The sequence below is a fragment of the Nyctibius grandis genome, chromosome Z (genome assembly GCF_013368605.1).
Source record: "Nyctibius grandis isolate bNycGra1 chromosome Z, bNycGra1.pri, whole genome shotgun sequence".
NCBI lineage: Eukaryota > Metazoa > Chordata > Aves > Nyctibiiformes > Nyctibiidae > Nyctibius > Nyctibius grandis.
Genome location: NC_090695.1, coordinates 46,167,481 through 46,187,296, shown reverse-complemented (window position 1 = coordinate 46,187,296; position 19,816 = coordinate 46,167,481). Strand labels below are relative to the sequence as shown.

Here is a 19,816-nt window from a genome sequence, read left to right as displayed (position 1 = left end):
TCTGGACAAGCTCGAGAAGTGGGCCCACGTGAATTTCATGAGGTTCAACAAGGCCAAGTGCAAGGTCCTGCACCTGGGTCATGGCAACCCCTGGTATCATAGAATCATAGAATCATTTTGGTTGGAAAGGACCTTTAAGATTATCAAGTCCAACCATCAACCTAGCACTGCCAAGTCTACCACTAAACCATGTCCCTAAGCACCACATCTACCCGTCCTTTAAATACCTCCAGGGACAGTGACTCAACCACTTTCCTGGGCAGCCTGTTCCAATGCTTGATAACCCTTTTGGCGAAGAAATTTTTCCTGATATCCAATCTAAACCTCCCGTGCTGCAACCTGAGGCAGTTTCCTCTCGTCCTATTATTTGTTACTTGGGAGAAGAGACCAACACCTGCCTCTCTACTACTTTCAGGCAGTTGTAGAGAGCAATAAGGTCTTCCCTCAGCTTCCTTTTCCCCAGAGTTAACAACCCCAGTTCCCTCAGCCACTCCTCATGAGACTTGTGCTCTAGACCCTTCACCAGCTTCATTGCCCTCCTCTGGACTTGCTCCAGCACCTCAGTGTCTTTCTTGAAGTGAGGGGCCCAAAACTGAACACAGTATTCGAGGTGCAGCCTCATCAGCGCCAAATAGAGAGGGACCATCACTTCCCTAGTCCTTCTGGCCACACTATTTCTAATACAAGAGATTTTGTACAATGAGGGTGGTGAAACACTGGAACAGGTTGCTCAGAGAGGTGGTAGATGCCCCATCCCTGGAAACATTCAAGGTCAGATTGGGCGGGGCTCTGAGCAACCTGATCTAGTTGAAGATGTTCCTGATCATTGCAGGTGAGTTGGACCAGATGACCTTTAAAGGTCCCTTTCAACCCAAACCATTCTATGATTATAAATAGTTACCTGTTCTGTTAGCAACATCCTGGGCAGAGGTGTGGAAAGGGAACACCCTGCTCTTGCAGCTCCGGCTTGCGGGCGGGAGCCCGGGGGGAGAGGGGGCCGGCACCTGCCCGCCGCCTGCTCGGGACCTGCCCGCTTTCTCCCGCGGCCGCCGGCACCGCTACCCGGGTGCCTTGGGCCGCCGAGGCACTGCCAGACGCCTGCCGCAGGCGAGAGCCGCCACCTGCGGCCTGCGGCCCGCACCCCGCCTCCCGACCGCGCCCGACCCCGCGGGGCGCCGGGGCGGAGCGGAGCCCGCCCCGCCGAGCCGACGGCAAAGTTGTGCCGCGACGTAGGGCCGCCGCCGCTCGCTGCGTCCCGTCGCGTCCCCGCCGCGGGCAGAGGATTCGCGACCCCGGCGCCGGCCGATGGATCCCGAGGCGGCGGGGGACGAGCTGTCCCGCCTGCGCGCCCTCTTCCTGGCCTGCGACGCCAGCGGCTCGGGCCGTATCGAGCGTGAGGACTTCGCGGCGCTCTGCGCCGAGCTGCGGGTGCAGCCAGCCGAGGCCGAGGCCATTTTCCAGCGCCTCGACAGCGACCGCGACGGGGCCATCACCTTTCCGGAGTTCGCCCGCGGCTTCCGCGGCGCCACCCGGCGGCGTCCCGGCGGCGGCGGCGGGACGGGGGGAGAGGAGGAGGCGGTGGCTGCGGCATGGGCCGCCGCGGGGCTGGAGCAGCCCTGGAGGGACTTCGAGGTGCGGCTCGGGGACGAGGCCAGGTACATTCCCAGGTAAGGCCCGGGCCCGCCGGCGCCGCCGCCCGCACCCCCGTGGCGGTGGCAGCGGGAGGGGCGACCGCCCTGGTGGGAGCGGGGCTGCGGCCCCGGGGGTGCCGGGGCTGAGCCTGCCCGCGGGGGGCCTGGCGGCGGCAAACCGCCCCGGTCGCCCCGCGGAGAGGGAAGGGCCCTCCTGGAAGCAGCTTGCGCCGGTGCTGATGCAATACCCTGCTGGGGAACGGCCGTGCCGGCGTTCAGCCTGACCCCTCGCCCGCTGTGCTTGCAGGTGTACAGGGCCCTCCCCACGTCTGCTTCCCGGGTTTGAGGGGTTCCAGCTCTCTTTTCCCAGCGCGCAGCTTCTCGCTTACTTCCTCTCCACTGCTCTGCCCGGGACCCACGTGGGAGTATGAGGCCAGTGAAACGCGCGGGATGCGAAGTGCTGCCGGCTCCGCACATGAAACTTCCTCCCCTCCCCATCCCCGACCAGCCCCCAGCATCCTTCTTTCACCCCCGTCTTCCTTTTGCTTGTAAATGCAGACCTACACCACCTTTGCCTCCAAGTTGACGGTGTTCGTAAGTACGGTTCTCGGGCTGAATTGCTCACCGAAGTCCGTGAGAGCCTTTGCCCTCGATGTCAGTGAAATGAAGACAGCTAATGGTAGCTTGGTTTGGGATTAAACCCGATTACCGCTGGTCTGTCAGTACCGAGCTGGTTCCAATTTAGAGAGGCATATTTTGGTGATTCACAGTAATCTGCCTGAAACCTGAGGTGCTCAAAATTAATATGAAAATGTTGGCGGTGATTCTGCTTCATTTAAAAATTGAAATTTATGGTGGAAAACAAGCAATCTGAGTTTAAGGGCTTAGCAGCTAGTTAAGAGGCAGTTAAAAAGAATAAGTACATGAATATATCCAGAGAGACTGTCAAGTTGCAGTGGGTCCTGGCTGTGAGGTACACAGAAGCTAATAAAAAGCACATTAGTTTTGTAACAGTCGAGTTGAATGTACTCTTTTGTTTTGCAGGAGCACATGTCAAATAATTGGCAAATTTTTATCACCAGTCTCCATATAGTGCACCTTAAATTCTTATCTACCCAAATAATTTTGCTGTAGCCACTTTTAAAAATGTTTTTGGATTGTGAGATGAGAGGTTTCTTCAGAGAAATTTTCAGTTACTTAACCTGCTACTCGTGCACAACTGGAGTTGGTTGTTCTTTTCTTTTTGGACTGGAAGGGTAAATAACATTGGTTAGTCTTACTGGACTGCTCTATTTTGGACAGATCAGTAACTTCATATAGGTCTTTCTTACCTAGTTCATGATGCCTTCCTTGATACATACTTGCTTTATACAGAAAGAGAAAAAAAATAAGGCTGTTTGAAAATTTGCAGAAGCAATTCATAACTTAGTAAAGCCAGACAGAAACTCAATAGGAGATGGAAAAAATCTGACTCATGAACAGTGGTGGCTTGTGAAAGCATCTGTCTCCTTTTGGTAATAAGCCTATCTCAGTATCTTGGTTACTGTGTTTGCAGCAGCAGCTTGAATATAGTTCAGTTGTTTGTTCCTGCTCCTAAGAGGATAGTGGGAGGGAGGAGGAATAGTTTTCATTGGTTTGAGTGTGCAGACATGTCCTTTAGTTCTGTTAAATTCATCGTGACACAGTTTATGTCATTTGTGTTATTATTCTTATACATCAAAATTGCAAACAGAACTAAATTTTGATAGTTAAATATATGTGTATCAGATGGGCAGTAATTTGATGCAAATGCTTCCTATTTGTGTTCAGGTTTATAAATAGCTTTGAATATCCTTCATAGTTGGCTGTATTTATTAGGTGTGTGCCAACGTCAGCTGAAGAACAGTGTGCCCTTTGTCTTCTTTTCTTTCTTTTTCCTGTCCTGAAGTTCTAGAAGCAGATCTGTGTTACAGCTCAACTTTTTTCCATTTGTGGCCCACATCTTTTTTTGTTGAAAGGTATGTGTAAGTTTTTTTCATATGAGTAGTCCCACTAAAGTGAGGACCTCTTGTGTAAGTAATTGAATATATTGAAATTGAGGAATCTGGGCATAGAAGAGATTTTAAGCAATAAAATGTAACAAAACTCTGTGAAGTACAAGCGGGTACTTGAAAAAAGTTACTTATATTTTTATTTAAATGATTTGATTTTTTTTAGTTGTTTATCAGTTCAGTTTTTTTCCTAGGGAAAGACGGTACTTTGAAAAACAGACCTAGCTTGGAACACACCTGTATCTTCAATACTATAAAACAGTTGGTGTCCTCACATTGCAGTTTATTACTCTTCCTATGTGTGTTGTAGCATTGATGTTGAAAACTGTGAGAAAAGTAATTGTAAAGAAGAAACTCCTCAAACACAGATGAGTGGAGTTAGTTGTCCATATTTTTTTTCTTGATCATATGTGTTTTTTAACTTGATCATTTTGGTGTTCAGTCCCTCAAAATGTTGTGCCTTCTGGCCCCAGTCTAGGAAAACACTGGCACATGAGCTTTGATGCTATTGTGGTTTACACAGAGAGAAACAAGGCATAGTAGGTGGGAGTAGTGAGGTAAAAACCAGGGCTGAAGTCAAGAGAAAATTATGCAGTGAACACCTGTGGTCTCTACTGTTCCTGAGCTTGATTGAGTGCTCATGGAAATCAAGGGGAAATTTTTCACTGATACCAATACACATGGTTCAGCCTCTGTTTCTGTGACTGAGCTTTTAAAAGCCATAAATAAGCCTCCATAATGAGGTGTGAAACCCAGTAACAGATCATTATCCTGACCCAGTCCTCAGTGTAGTAGCAGACATTAGACATCAGTAGCAGACATTACTGCCAGGTACTGCCTCATTCCAGGTACTAAAATAAGCATATACTAAAATAAGCGTATTTTGAATCTAGTTAGTTTTAAAAAGTGGTTTTATTATGGGATGTATCCTGCCTCTATATTTTAGTCTATTGGTTGCACAGTTCTGTTAGCTTATACTTTAGAACATCCAGGTCTGTACTGGAGCTGTGGTTGTATCCGTTGCAGGTAAACAGAAGGAGTAACATCAAAGAGTTTCTTTTCAGTGTTGTTCCTTACCTCCCCAACCTGAACAGATTTTTGGGACTGAATTCAGTTATATTTCTTGGTGAGGTAGTCACCGTGAGTCAAATTGTTTGCCTTAGTCTTTACACATACACATTGGGCAACTGTGCCTCTAGCACAAAAAAAGTGGAAAGTCTTTCCAGGCTGATGACCTAATATAATGTGTGAAATCAGATTTTAGTGGAGTTGTGTAGAGGGTTGAAGTTTTTATTTTGGCATTAATTTTATTTAAAATGCAGCTACCGTTCTGTGTTGTTATATTCCATCAGGTATAATGAATAATTAAACACAAAAGATTGCAGTGCCTTTGGTTTGTATTTAGGGAATTGCCAACTGGAGTATACCTGTGTGAGCTGTAGGAGATCTGTTTTGCTGAGAGCTCGGGCATGTTTGTTAGTTTGTTCCTCTAAGAAGTATTTGCAATGATACAGGAGTAGACAAAAAAAGTTAAGAAACTTACCTGTTTGGCGCTCCGGGCAGTGAGTACTCCGGTGTACTGCTCACACTGGAAGGGTTTAGCCGTTGACAGTGTTACTGAGTGTTGTGTTCTTTCTTAATATGTGGCCAGCCTCAGATCTGTTTGGATTTCAGTTGTAAGACTGAAAGGTTCCCTCCACGCTCCTAATAGGCATGTGCTCCTTTAACCATGTGTGAAAGTCTCCTAATGGCAATGCTTTTCCATTCCTCAGCTTGAACAAAGAATGATCCAACATCCACTGACACTTCAAGAGAAAACCTGTGCTTCTGAATGCTACAACAGTTATTTGGGTCTATAACTTACAGGCAAAAAACTTCCCAGAAAACAGATTTTGAAATTTTAACGTCAAAGACCTTCAATCAGAAAGAACAAAGACTTGGGACTGGGTGTGCTGCGTGTGTTCTTGTGTCTTGTGGGATCACTCTGGGATAAACTGAATCCCCTTAAGCCCTACGAGGCAATTTTTGTGTGATACTTGGCAAATTAGATAATCTGATTGGAAAATGAACTAAATTAATTTGAGCATAAATGAGTGGATGAATCTAGAGAAGAAAGTTTGTATGCCTATTTTTGAGTTAAATTCTGCTTCTGAGAGTCCTCATACTTCATTGCTTTGCTTTTTAGTCTGGGGGTCTGTTTTACTTGTGTGTCTTGTACTTTGGACCAAGCTGACTCTTCGTCGGACTCCAGTACTGCCAGACTCTGAGATTTTATGCATCTTACAATTCCAAAGTCCTAATGTGATTATGATAGCAGTTTGCCCCCAATCATGTCATCTGGAGCTGTACAGAAAATGTGAATATGGGGGACGTGATAAAATGAGAAAAGAGCGATGTTTTTAACATGAGCTGCTTAAACTGTGAAGACAGTTTAACCCTGGAAGAGGCTGCCCAGGGAGGTTGTGGAGTCTCCTTCTCTGGAGATATTCAAAACCCGCCTGGACTCAACCCTGTGCAACCTGCTGTAGGTGAACCTGCTTTGGCAGGGGGTTGGACTTGATGATCTCCAGAGGTCCCTTCCAACCCTTAACCATTCTGTGATTCTATGACAGGTGATGCTCATGGGATATAGTGCTGTGCTACAGCAAAGGAAAGGGGCGCTGCTGCATAAAAAACTGTCCAAAACCTGTTGTGCTCTTGCCGTCATGAGCCAGGATGGATTTTTGCCAAAGTCAATACAGAGCACAGCATCGACCCTTGTCAGCAATTTGTGTTTACTTCCAAGAGATGATGAACTCATTTGAAACGGATTCGGTCGATCTTTTCTGGTGGCTGATAAGATGGCATAGCCAATGTGTCTGTTTTTCAGAAGGTATTTCTCTGCCTCTTGGTGGCACACATAGGCTATTGGTCTCCAGTGTAAGGGTCATCATCAGATGTGTAATGCTTGATCTTTCTCTTGCTCCAGCCACACAGCTCAGACCTTCCTGGCTCAGACCACCTTTTACTTCATCCCTTCATGCCCATCCCAGAACAGAGCTACTGCAAGTGATGAGAATAGTGTTAGAAGCTCACCTACCCTGGGAAAAAAAACATTAGAATAGTGTTCTAAAGCTCAGGAATGGGAGCATATTATCAGCATGAAAACAAGTTTAAGGGTAGTGGTGATTGGGGGTTGGACTAGATGATCTCTAGAGGTCCCTTCCAACCCTTAACCATTCTGTGATTCTGTGATTATCTTTGCTTTTACCTGCACCTACAAAAATAGAAACTGTATTTTTCCAGTGCTTGAAAGATGTCTGGGTCAAGAAAACAAAGAGAAAGTGTTTGGAGACCTTAAGTCTGCAGGTAAAAACACGGATAAGAAAGAAGACAGAAGTGAAGACAGAGGTCAGTAGTTGGCAAGGCATGGTGTTAAGAAAGATATGGATGTACACAGAAGGACCTACAAAGTAAGTCCTGCTGGGGAACACTTTGGTCTAGTTTTCTTGCCTCTCAGTATAACCCTTGTCCAGCTAAGCCTGACAGCCCATGTGCAGCTTCAGCCTATGAGAGCTTTTACCTTGTTTTGCTGTTTTTGTGCTCCCCAGAGCACTCTGCATAGGGGGCCCTGAAATTGTACTGGTCACCTTGTCAGTCTTCACCTTTCTAAAGCAGACCCAGTGAATATATGCAAAATAGCAATGGAAGAAACACTGAATCTTTACCATGTGAATGAGGGAAGGTGGTATTATATTACTGGCACTTCTTTGATTTCGTCCAGTTTTGCACTAGTTTATTGCACTCTGTACATCTTTGGTGGAGGACTATATTGAAAATACGACCCTTGGGGTCAGACTAAGGGGCCCATGTAGTGTAGTGTCCTCTCTGGCAGCTACATAGGGAACACATGTAAGATAGTGAGCAACTGCAGAGTTATTCTTTGATAAATTCCATCAGCTCCCTCTGAGCTGCATGCAGAGTGTGGATCATTAGGCAAATAGTCACTGTACATTCAGCAAACCAAAATACTATGAACTGACAGGAATTAGCGTAGCTCTGTGGGTTTTATGAAATTATGCCCCTTAATATAATCTAAGTGTCCGATACCTCTAATCCCAGTGTTGTTTTTATTCTTTTTTTTTTTTCCTCTTCTGCTTCTCCTGTATTCTACCATATTCTTTTAAACCCATGATATTGCAAATATTGTTATCATCGGGGCAGTTTTATTTTCTGTAATTCTCTCAGGAACTCTTTGAAACCATGCGAATACGATAACTTTGCTTAAATTAACTCTTACATGAAGTCTTGCAAATATGGACTGGTTAAACTTACTAATTACTAATTGTACAGACAGCTTACATTATAAAACCTTTGAGATGAGATAGGGTAAAGCCAGAGCAGTACTTGGCCAGAATACTGTACTTTTTTGTGTAGTAATGTTTTGCGTCTGTACTTTGTAGAAGCAGCAGGAAGGCATGCACAGTAGGTAGCATTAACCATAGTGCCAGATGGTCCAAAGGGACAGTTTCTTTCCTGTTGTATATCAAAAAATACTCTTTCTATGCATTAGTATTTGTGAATATCTACAGTAGTGTTAGTGTGGAACTTGAAGGGGTGCATCTAAATCCATTTAAAAATGGTATCAGGATTTCAAGGAAGACCATTTTTAAAGGGCAAACCTGAGCATTTCTGATGAATTTTGCTGAAACTGAAGTAAGAGTGTTCTACTTGCGTTTTTGTACAGCAAAAGGATGGACTATTCAGAAGTTCAGGAGTCAGCTGGGCGAAATCCATTTGTGAAATCTTCCTTGATAAGTAATTTTGAATAGCTAATGAATTTGCAGAAAGAAATAGCATGTATTCAAGGGGAACTGGAGACAAACAAGTGGGGCAATATTCATTGCAACTAATCTGTCCTGCTGCAGTGGTATTACTGATATTTACCAAAGCATATGACAGCAGAGGAGTGATTCAAAATATAGAAAGAGACAATTCAGAACAATTCCTCTTATAATCATGAAATACTTATTTCATGTTGATATCGAGTGTATATAGCTTCATCCTTCTAAAATCCTGTGTATGTATCTATAAAATATTATCACTGTGTGCTTGCTGCTAATTTATCACGGATACTTGGAGTGATTAAATCAATAGCAGTATTCCCAGTTCATGAAAGTGTATTGCTTCTTGCTGAAGGCATAAGTGATTAAGCAGAGTCCCATCAATTTTGTTGTATGACTTTAATTTCTTCTCTTTTTTTTTTTTGTTGTTGCAGTAGATGTTGATTCGTGTTTTTAATTAAAACTTGCTGTAAAGTTGCCATAGAACCACTCAGGTAAGTGTCACTGAGAATTTCAGTGGCCAGTTTTAATCTAAAAAAGCCTTCCACCCTTTCCAGGATCCTGCACAATTGTGGTTGTAGGGGTATTGTGTTTCTTAAGCCTAAGTACTGCTTTGTAAAACTGTGTCACTGAGATATTTTGAATCCATCTGGATGGTAGCTATTCACTGGGCTAAGGAGGAATAATAAATATAAAGAGGGTTTTGTATTACAGAGGGCGAATAAACTCTCACAATAACTACTTTGTGCTTCTGACTACTGCATCTTAAAGCAGACTTTACTGTATGGCAGAGGCTCAGCAGCATGGAGATACTAATTTCTGTCTTCAGTTCTCGTATGTGTGTTTGCATACACTTTGAAAAGAAGCTGCAAGAGGGAGCGGCGGTGGCATTCTTGTAAAGGGAACGAAAGTTGCAGACATACATTAGAATATTCCACTACAAATGTCTTCTGCACCTGGCACAAAATACAGTAAACAAAGGCCAGACTAATTGTTTGATTCTCCACTCCCTCAGCGTAAGACACTGTACCTTCAGTTTTGCTACTCCATTAATAATCTGTATAGTAAGAGGCCTCTGGTATTAACATTATGCATGTGTTATTTTTGAACATGGGATTTGTAGTACAGTTTGAGGTACAGTGTAGTGTCAGGGATGTAGCTTCATTCGGTCTAAAGGCAGCAGCTGATTAATCTTGCACAAGATGAGGTGAGAGTACCAACATAACCCTATAATCTTGTGAAAAAAGTTATGTAGGTCCTGAAAGATCCAACCCTAATTCAGTGACCTGTGATTTAGAAAAGAATCAGGAAAATATTTGCTCAAGTAATGAATATTTTATGTTAGCATCAAGTAACAAGTAATTTTCCTACTGTTTGTTTGCCTTCTAGGAAACAAGGTTGTTCGTAGGCATCTTGTTGGTAAAATTTAAAGGAAATTTAAGGAAAAAAGAAAATTTCAGAACACGGATTTCATGTTTATATTTCGTATTTCTAAAAGTCATATATGTTGACCTAGGTTATGCTGAATTTATCTGCCTTGGAAGACAGAAACTGTCCATCTCGCTGTGGCTAGTGCCATTTCTGTTTTACATGTGACTCATTTAAAGGGCTGTGTGTATATTCACACTGCTTGAAGTGACATTCTTCAGCAGCTAATTCTGAATATGTACAATGTCTGCTTCTATGTAAAATTTGAAGCTATTCTGGAATAGTTTATTGGCTGTTTTAGTGAGCAATTTGCAGCTGAAGACAACTGCTGAAGTGCTAGGAATTTATGAAATGCAGCATATGTTACCAGCTCTCAGTCCAACTACCAAAAAATAAATGTAACTTCAAATGGACAGACTACGGAGAGGCTACAGTTCGTAATGTTTGAAGTACAGCCAGGCTCTAGCTTCAAGCCTGCCCAACATTAATGGAGATGTGGTAGGAATTCTGTAAATGGTAACACCTTGAGACACTGAATTTATCGTTTGTCCAGCTGCGTGTACTTGAAAATCAGTGTCTAAATGCTACAAATCTGCTGTACACGTAAAATTTAATTGAGATCTGATGAACCCAAACCTCAGACTTTGGATACACACTGTCAACAGAACGGTTCCAAAACTCTGTTGTACAGTAAACCCTTTAGCACAGAAGTCTCACATTTGTCTGTATGTTGTGATAGTACCGAGTGAAAGGAGGGCAGATTTTAAGTCCACAATTCTATTTTTATTTTTTGTCTTTTCCTAGTTTTAATATTTCTAATGGTGCTGATAATGTCAGTGTTGTTTTAACACAATGTTGTTGCTAAGGAAAATGTCCGTAACAGTTTTTTAAATGTGAATTATTAATTGAGTAAACATACATTTGGGCAGTTCTTTAATGATATATTATTTATAGATAGTTTATAGCATCTGATGATCAGATAAATCTGCTCATTATTGTGACTATTTGTGAACCTTGACATAACTCTGTTTAAAATACATTTTGAAAAAGAAATTGTGTGCATACGTTGGCAGATACTCAGAGCACTACATCAGGTTTAACGTAACTTCTAGAAATATTCAATACAGCTAAAGCATTAACCTTTGTAAAGGAAACCCTTTGCAAGACAGGAACATGTATGTATACAGAAATGCCCCTGGTGTCAGTAAATGTATATTTCTTTGTGCTGCTGTTATGTTTCTCTGTGTTGAAATGAATGTCAGCATTTCAGCTGGAAACAGATTTTACAGTGTCCTGAAATACTTCAGTTATTTAAAATGGGAATCTGAGCTGTAGTAACAATTATGGTACTGTTGTAATAAATTAAGTTATACCTTCAGTGGGGAAGTCACATAGGAGAAGCAGAGTGCTACAATTTGATAATCTGTAGAATTGCTTCAAGTGGGAAAAATGCAGAGAATATACACTGATTGTTGATACCATGCGTATGGTGAACGTATTAAGTAGCACTGCCTTCACAGAAGATAGGAAAGTATAATCTGTCTGATGAGGAGGATCATTAAATCAGAGTTCAAGCTTTCCTTTGACAACAAAAAGAGGTCACATATTTGTGATATGTTAGATATGATGTTAGACTAGAACTTGCAAAACGTTATTTTTGTTTGCATTTCTGCCACTGATACGCTGTATTTCCACATTACCGGCCTGCTTCCTCCACCTTTCTAGACCTGATTTTCCTTTTTTTTCCTTTTCTGTTTAATTTTTAAGTTCTTCAATACCTGGTCCTGTTCTGGCATATAGTCTACGTGGCAATCAGCTTCAGTTTTCCTTGGGACTGCTAAATTCTGTTACAGAATTTTCTCTGGTATATTGCCTTATGGTAATCCAGATATTGGAACCTAGCTGGCGTGGCGTTACTAGGGATATGACTAGAAATCAGTGCTTTTTGTGTAGTAACCTGTGTAATAATGTTTTGGTGCTTATGCTATGTGGTTTTGTATGTTGTCAAGATTCTTTCCTGTGACAATTAAAGCTGTATACAATCTATGTAAATGAGTCTAGATCAAATGGAAATCAGAATGTGCTATTCCTGCATTCGGGCAGCTTTTAAAAAGCAGTATAAATTTAAAGAGGGCTTTTAATAACTAAAGGATCTACAGAAACCCTTTTCTTTCTTCTGTTTGAGATATATCTGTTGTCTTTCACATGAGAATCATATACAGAATTAACTTCTTATATCAATGATTTTTTTGGGGTACATTAGAATTTTGAGGAGTGCAATCATATGGCCCAGAATAACCACAGCACTGTATTTTCGTTTCCTATATAGCTCCCCCCCCAGCCATGCACTGATACAATAGCTGTAAATACTAGAAGTCCAACAGCTGAGGGAACATCAACATTTTTTTCTTGAAGGAGATATGATCACCTCCCTCATCCCCCTTTAAACATCCATTTTAACTTAGGTGATTGGCTTTCACACCCATTTTCATTTCTCATGCAGCTTCCTAAAGTTGTAAACTTCACTGATTATGATTAAAATTGGAGCCACCAACAAACTTGATAGACATTATGGTTTACTCCAGTGGCATTCTCTTCAACACACAACAAATAGAAGTACAAAAAATTTACTTAAGCTAATTAGTTTTTTCTACAGTAACTATATTAAAGAAGCAGGAAGGGTAAACATAATTTAGAATAATTCAGACATATTGCGCTGAATGTTCAAAGTCCATATCTAACTTGCTAAATTTTAGAAATATGCAAAAAGGGGAATATCTTCATTTGTAATATGTTTTTCAAACATGTTATACCACATTGTTCCAATAAGTGTGTTAAAATGGTATCTCTCTTTTTCAGACAAGAACAAGTCAGTGTTCTGTATCAGAACATACACATAGCGGAACCAAGATTAATCCAGCCGTATGAACACGTCATTAAGAGCTTCATTCGAGAGATCAAACTTCAAAGCACAGAGATGGAAACTTTGGCCATCGTGGTAAAAAGGTATAGCGAGTTGTGTTTCTAGTTCAGTTATGCAGTTACTTTTTTCTCTATCACAGTTTTTTGGGTTAAACTACTGGGAGTTAATGCCAAAATATGTCATGTGGAGTATTTCCATAAACTGAATTCAAAGGTTGGTTTATATGCACACACATGTGCATAAGCACATGTAGGAGCTTCCAAATGATTCCCTGCTCATATTTAGGGTAAGCCCTGTACCAAATTTTTGGAGGCTCTATTCTTATGTTTAATGTCTTAAAACATTTTGACTCTTTTTCCTTGGCTGTAACTTTGAGTTTTAGCATACACAGCCATTATACGTTAATTTTAGAAACCATATTTTTGCTGCTTCAGCTTCAAGGGCTGTGTAACTATTCGTCATTTGCAGTTTTGCATCATTATTGCCAAAACCAAACAGATTATCTCAGGACAGAGATCTTGTATGTGTGGGTGATGCAACTTGGCTGTAGTTATCCTTCTGAAGTCTCTTCATAGGATAACCAGTTTTATCTCTCTAACTTAATTTTCAAAATGCAGTTGTGAAGTATTTTGTACTAATCATCAGCTGTTAGCTGTTATTTAAAATCTAATTTGCCTGTATCTTCAAATTAATTTGTGATTTTGATTCCAAACCATACCAGTTTGAAGGTCTGGGCAATGTTAGGCTGTTTCCATGTCTGTCTGTCTAATTTGTTTCAGCAGAGGTAGGCAGATGTTTCATACAACTTTCCTATCAAGCCAGAGGGCAATTCCTAAGAGAGTATTTACTTTTAAATTTTAGAGCTCAGGATAAAGCGGCAGTTCAGCTCAGTGAGCTGGAGGAAGAGATGGAACAACGGATACAGGCTGCAGAGCATAAAGTTAAAAAGGAAGTGAGTATTTTATATCTACACAATTTCATAATTACCAAACTCTCAGTGGTCTTAAGCAGGATTAATGGACCGGTGTGTTTTTTTTCATCGTGATGGACTGACTAACAGCCACTGAAGGCAGGGCCTGGTTGAAAAGAAGCTATCCATGAGATCGAAAATGTATTCTCTAATGCTTTCCCAAAGAGGAATGGCTGCATGGTTGTAATAAACCAAGAAAAAGTCTTTCTCTTCTGTAAGAATATGCTGACCTAGAGGAATTTATTTCTGAGATCAGCATTGGAAACAGGTTGGAGAAAATGACCTTTCAGCATAAAAGAATGGAACCCATTTCTTCTAGAAGATGAATTCATGTAGAAATTAATGCTTAGATCATTTGTTCCTAATTTGTATCTGCCTGGAGCAGTGATCTTTCTTTCCCCCATTTTCGTCCTGCAACTATATTTTAGAGGTAGAGACATAAGAGAGGGTAATTGTGATGACAGTGTGTGAGGGCGTGGACCTCCCAGACTTGATGGGAAATTCTGTTTCAATGTGCTGGAGTTTTAGCTGTTGTTTCAACCGGCTTGCAGTCTTGGTGGAAAAGTACAAGAATCCTCTTCCCCTTATCCATTGAAAGACGTATTAGAGCCACGTGTGGCTTTGTAATTCTAAGCAGAAAGCAGTACAGTAAAACCACCCTACCTGTGTTGTCTGCTTCATGTTGAACTGTTGCTAAATTCGCGTAAGATAAACCTGACTTTATAATGTGTGTAAGAATAACAGTTTGTGAAAGTGTTCTCATGTGGACATAAGAAATTCATTAATTAAAACATGTACTATGGGCATAATTATTACTTTGTAGGACACATAATATACTGAACATCTATATATTTGGTATGGGTTCTTTCACCAAAGCATTTGCAGAATCAAAAGCAACAATGTGCAGTCTCCCAGCTTGCTGATTTCAAATAGTTCATGGTAATTGATCTGTGAAGGTAAATGGTATTGATAGATTTGCTTTAAACAGCATCTTTTTCTATACAAGAGGAAACACTCCTACCAAACCATAAAAGCCAGTTGTTTTCCTAGAAACAAAATATAATGACATAAAAATGTTAAACATATCACCCCAGCAAAAAAGCGTATCGTAATATGTTTAACTAATGATAATGAAACTCTCAGTACAGATAAACTTTCCATTTCCAGGGAGACTTAGCATTTATGATTAGAAAACAAATACATTTGCTCTGGAAGATTTCTGTTCTGCAAAAAGTGGTAAATCACTGAAAAAAGCCCTGAAGACTCTTGTCACTACTGTAAAAAGATGACTGGGATGTGTATATTCAGTCATTCTGAGAACATCCACAGTTATGTACTAGCATTATGTAAAAACACATCTGCTATGAATTAGCCACATCTAGTCTCGTGTTTTTAATTCCAAAAAGTCCTCAAATTGTCACAGAGTTGCATGGATTGCCATTTCACTGCTTACATGTAACTATAGATATCAAAGATGGGCTGTAACTTGTTTTTCACAGTGCTCTTCTCATTTTCACTCCTGAGTGTTCCCTTTAGCTCATAGCTCCACATACTCCACCTACTAAAACGCCCTGCAGTAAATGTGAGATATTTACTTTGTGGGATTGTACTAAGCCATTAATCTTAATGCCTGTACTCAAGGCTATTGTTTGTCAGAGTGATCTCACTCATGCCACTGTGACACCTGCCTCTGCATGATAGTATCTGCAGGTTGAGCCTATCCTATATTTTGTTTCTTCAAGGGAAGCAAATAGTTACCAAACAATACTTACATGTATATGGGTGCCAACACTAAGAGAATCCATCTTAAGCTGATTACTTTGATTACCATTTTAACACACGGATTATCATTTTAACACATGGATGTCAGCATGACCTACAAGAAAGCACTGAATTCTGAGCAAAGTTTATGTCTGTATTTTCCATGTGAAATCTCAACCTGTCTCATTGGAACTGTGTGTCACTGCTGCATTCTGGTTTCTTGTGTTGTGAAACTGTGCACTGAATTCCCTGGGGAGCGACTGAAGTGAGTTAAACACATGATCATCTGTAGCATGTGGAACATATCATTCTTCTCATTGTGCTTGGTGTAACTTCCTTTTAAAATATCTCTGTTTCGATTAAAATAAAACTCAGAATAGCGTACTTGGTTTGATATTCAGACCAAGTACCATATGAGACTAAAACTGTTACTGAACGTGGGCATGTAATTTTCCAACATTTGCAAGCGAAAAAAATTAAAAGAAAACCAGAAATAAATAAGTGACTGATGGTGGTGCAGTAATGTTGTTACGAGCACATTGTATGCCGAGCCATAGAACGCTGGTTTTAAAAAAAGATGTAATGCCATGATTTGTGTGCAGGCGTGTATGTATTCATCTATATATGCAATACATACCTGAATTTATTTACAAATAAAATTTGAACACTTCTCTTTCACTTTTTTTATAAAACATCGAGAATGTTAAGCACAGGAAGCTATGACATGAATAACAAACACTGAATTGACCCATATCTTTGCTTCCACCTTACCATTTTATTTCTCTGACTGTTTTATAAGTGGACTGCAATTATAGAATCAACATCTGTGGATCTTAAGGAAGGGGCAGGTTAATGTAATGGAAAGACAAAATTATACACATTAGTCTAAGGGGAAGGTATGTGTTTTCCAAATTGATGAATGCTTTTTTAAGAAACATTTGAAACCTGTCTCAGCTTTTAATGAGATAAAAAAAATACTGCAGGAGAAGCGAAAAGCTGAAGAAGCACTAAATGAGCTGAAGCGCCAGTATGATTCTGAAGTTGGGGATCTTCAGGTGACAATAAAAAAACTTAAAAAGGTAAGTGAGTTAAAGTCATGGCGAGAGTTTTTAAAGTGTTTTAAGAGATGCTGACATTATGAAATGCCTTCCCCAAGATGGATAATCATACCTGTAGATTTTTAATTTAATGTGTATTAGTAAATGGCAATTACAAAAAATTTTTTAGGTTGTGTTGTCATTCTGTGCTGTTGTATTCATTCTGTGTAATTTACTGAAACACTTCGGAAAAGGACCAACTGCTAGCCAAATTCTGTAGCTGGATAATTTTCTAGGCCCATCAAGTTGTTAACACTGCAGTTACGTAGTCCTGTATTTGGTACATGAGACATAGTCTAATATATTGCCTCTAAGTATTTGTAATTCATAGATTTAGATGAAAATGGCAACCCAAATGTAGTAATTTATTGTATTACAGTAATATGGTGCCTTTTAGCAGCTAGTGCATTTCTCTCAAATGTTAATGGTAGAGGTGGGCTTAAGCTGTAATTCTAAACAAAATTACTAGTGGAACTAGTAATTACGAGTCTGAACCCAGCGCCAGCCTGATCTTTTCATTTGATATCTAAGTGTAGGATAAACTGAAATCTCAGATATGAATATTGTTTTGGATTATTTTGTAATCTGTGTTTAATTTCGTCATTAGTTTTTGCAATAAGTTTTACCAGAATTATAGTGACCAATGAGGATATATTTTTGTTTCTTCATACTGAATTGCACTTCAAAGAGCATTGGTAGAAATGGAAATTTCTCACAAGAAACATAAGAGCTTGTAGTAGAAACACTACACAGATGAGGGAGTATATAGGGTTTTTTTTAATGTTAGTGGTGATATACCTGTTTATATCAATAGCTGGCTTCTGTGTCACTAGTTACGCATATTCAACACCTACAGAGTGCAAAATGCTCGTTAAACATTTTTTAAGTATTGATTTAGAAAGTCATTCAGAAAACCAGAAATTTTTGGAGTAGCGCTGCCTACTCACACAGTTGGGAAAAATATGGGTTTTAAGAACTTTAATAGCTGTAACACGTTTTAGGGGCTATTTAATATGATTTCCATTATTTTTATGTACTTCAAATCAGAACAATCAACAACGTAGATTAATTGTGCATTTTTTTATCTTTCTAGCTGGAGGAGCAATCCAAAACTGTAAATCACAGGGAAGATGTGGTTGAATTGAAAAAAAGAATTCATGATATGTTGCTGGTAAGAGTTGGTTATCATTAACTTATTAATTTAGCCTCAGTTTTATTTGTTGCAATACATATCGTTTGGTATTTTTTTATGTTTAGTACTGGTAAGCTAAGAAATAAACTTTTAAAGTTGTTGGTAAGTGTATGAGGATCTTTAACTTGGAAAAAAACCTGTTCTGTATAAATGCATGCACATTCTAAGTATAACATTTAGAAATGTCTTGAGATGATATCATCCCCTTTTTGTGTAACTGAGAAGGAAAAGTAAAAATTCAATGGTTCTTGCATGCTAATTTACTGACTTCTTTGTTGATTTAGAGTTCTTTCATTTTCTTTCCCGCTTTATGCTCAGATTTTTTAGTGTTTTGGTTTTTATTTAATTTTGATGTTTTTTATTTTGCTGTTACAATATGTCAATGTTTTATGCAGGTGACTATGACAGCTAACATCTAGTATCTTCCTCTTTTTAAGGAAAATCAGAAACTTAAGAAAGATCTTTTAGAAGCACAGACAAATATAGCTTTTCTACAGAGTGAATTAGATAGCTTGAAAAGCGAGTATGCAGATCAGACTTTGAACACTGAGAGGTAAGGTACTTCCACACAATGGTATTTTCACCAGGGGAAAAAAATCTGTTGTTTGATGTAGTTATTATGTATGCATTGGTAACTTTTTTTTTCTAAATTTGCCATAGATGACAGGTACACATTTGACACTGTGCAAAGTATGCCATGACTACTGTTCACATGTCAGGTTTCTGAAAGAGCAAGTTCTGGATGTGATGCGAACTCATAATCTTGCAAGGAAGCCCATTGATTTTACTGGGACTTCAGTTAGGAGTAAAAGTTATAGCATCAGGCAATTTTTTCCTCCATGACTTTCACTCAGATGAATATCTGTATGAATATTAGGGAGAATAGTTTTGGAAGCCTCCCACATCAGTCTCAATCAGTTTTTTCTAAAGTGAATGAAAGCTGCTTCTAGATAATAATTTAAAGGAGCGTAAATGACAGTTCTGTTACATGGTTATCTTCAGGTAACACAAATGATATTTCAAGGGGAAGGGAGGCAGTCCATATGGTTATTTTGTTGATCTTCTATTTACAGTCTTTGTTAATGGCAGAGATCATTGAAGTTACCAAGTGATTTTGCTTTGCATAAAACTGCTTTTAACATATTTCAGCAGAAATGTAAACATACTTTGAAATGATATCTTTTCCCCACTATATATTTATCACCTCTTATAAATATTTTTTGCAGAGACCTAGAAATGATCCGAGAGTATACTGAAGACAGAGATAATCTGGAAAGACAAATTGAAATACTTCAGTAAGTTCTTAGTAATTCAGGTTTTTATTAACAAACTTTGTCCCAGCATATTCAGGGGTAAATGGTTTTGTATGCAAAAGACTGGGAGAAGATTTGGGAAAAACTACCAAGTAAAAATACTGAAATGGCCTCAATTCTCGTAGAAGGTACTGTGCTAATCTTTATCATTTCATCGTAAGTTTGTGTTCCTGTGTACTCAAGTCAGATACTCATGTGACAACAGTTATTGCTGTGTCATCCAAGTTGTTTTTCTCACTGATATTTTTATTTGATCTCCTCCTTTTCCTAAAGAGCAAAGGGATATCAGATCCTGTTTTTTCAAAACTTCAATTTCAGAAGGCTGTATCCATTTGGAATGGTATTAGTTGCCTTCCCGACTCTTATTTTGCGCTTAACGTAAATGTGCATCAGGTGATTTCTATGAAGTTTTTGGCAGCCTATCCGTGCTCTGTTTATGCTGTCTAAAACTATCTGTCTTTTCCTCGATGCTTGTTATGCTGAGACTTGGAGAGTCATCCTACGCCATTTATTTTTAGGCAGAGCTCTCCACTGACTTAGGTGGCCTGAAGGTATGAAATATTTATCTGACATACGTGAACTTCTTGAAGTTGGTATTTGGTAATGTGTGAATACAGAGCCACTATTTTTCCTTTTTTTTTTTCCTTA

At 39.9% G+C, this 19,816-nt stretch overlaps 1 protein-coding gene across 1 annotated transcript in view; it reads left to right on the top strand.

Annotated features, from left to right (window-relative positions):
- Window positions 1-1,305: 1,305 nt before the first annotated feature.
- The window catches only part of RASEF (RAS and EF-hand domain containing), a 31,918-nt gene continuing 13,407 nt past the window's right edge, over window positions 1,306-19,816 (top strand). The window contains exons 1-7 of the mRNA XM_068423470.1: window positions 1,306-1,667; window positions 12,772-12,918; window positions 13,697-13,787; window positions 16,550-16,645; window positions 17,757-17,834; window positions 18,293-18,408; window positions 19,082-19,150. Of these exons, the coding sequence (XP_068279571.1) occupies window positions 1,306-1,667; window positions 12,772-12,918; window positions 13,697-13,787; window positions 16,550-16,645; window positions 17,757-17,834; window positions 18,293-18,408; window positions 19,082-19,150 (959 nt within the window). The remainder of the gene's footprint in view (window positions 1,668-12,771; window positions 12,919-13,696; window positions 13,788-16,549; window positions 16,646-17,756; window positions 17,835-18,292; window positions 18,409-19,081; window positions 19,151-19,816) is intronic.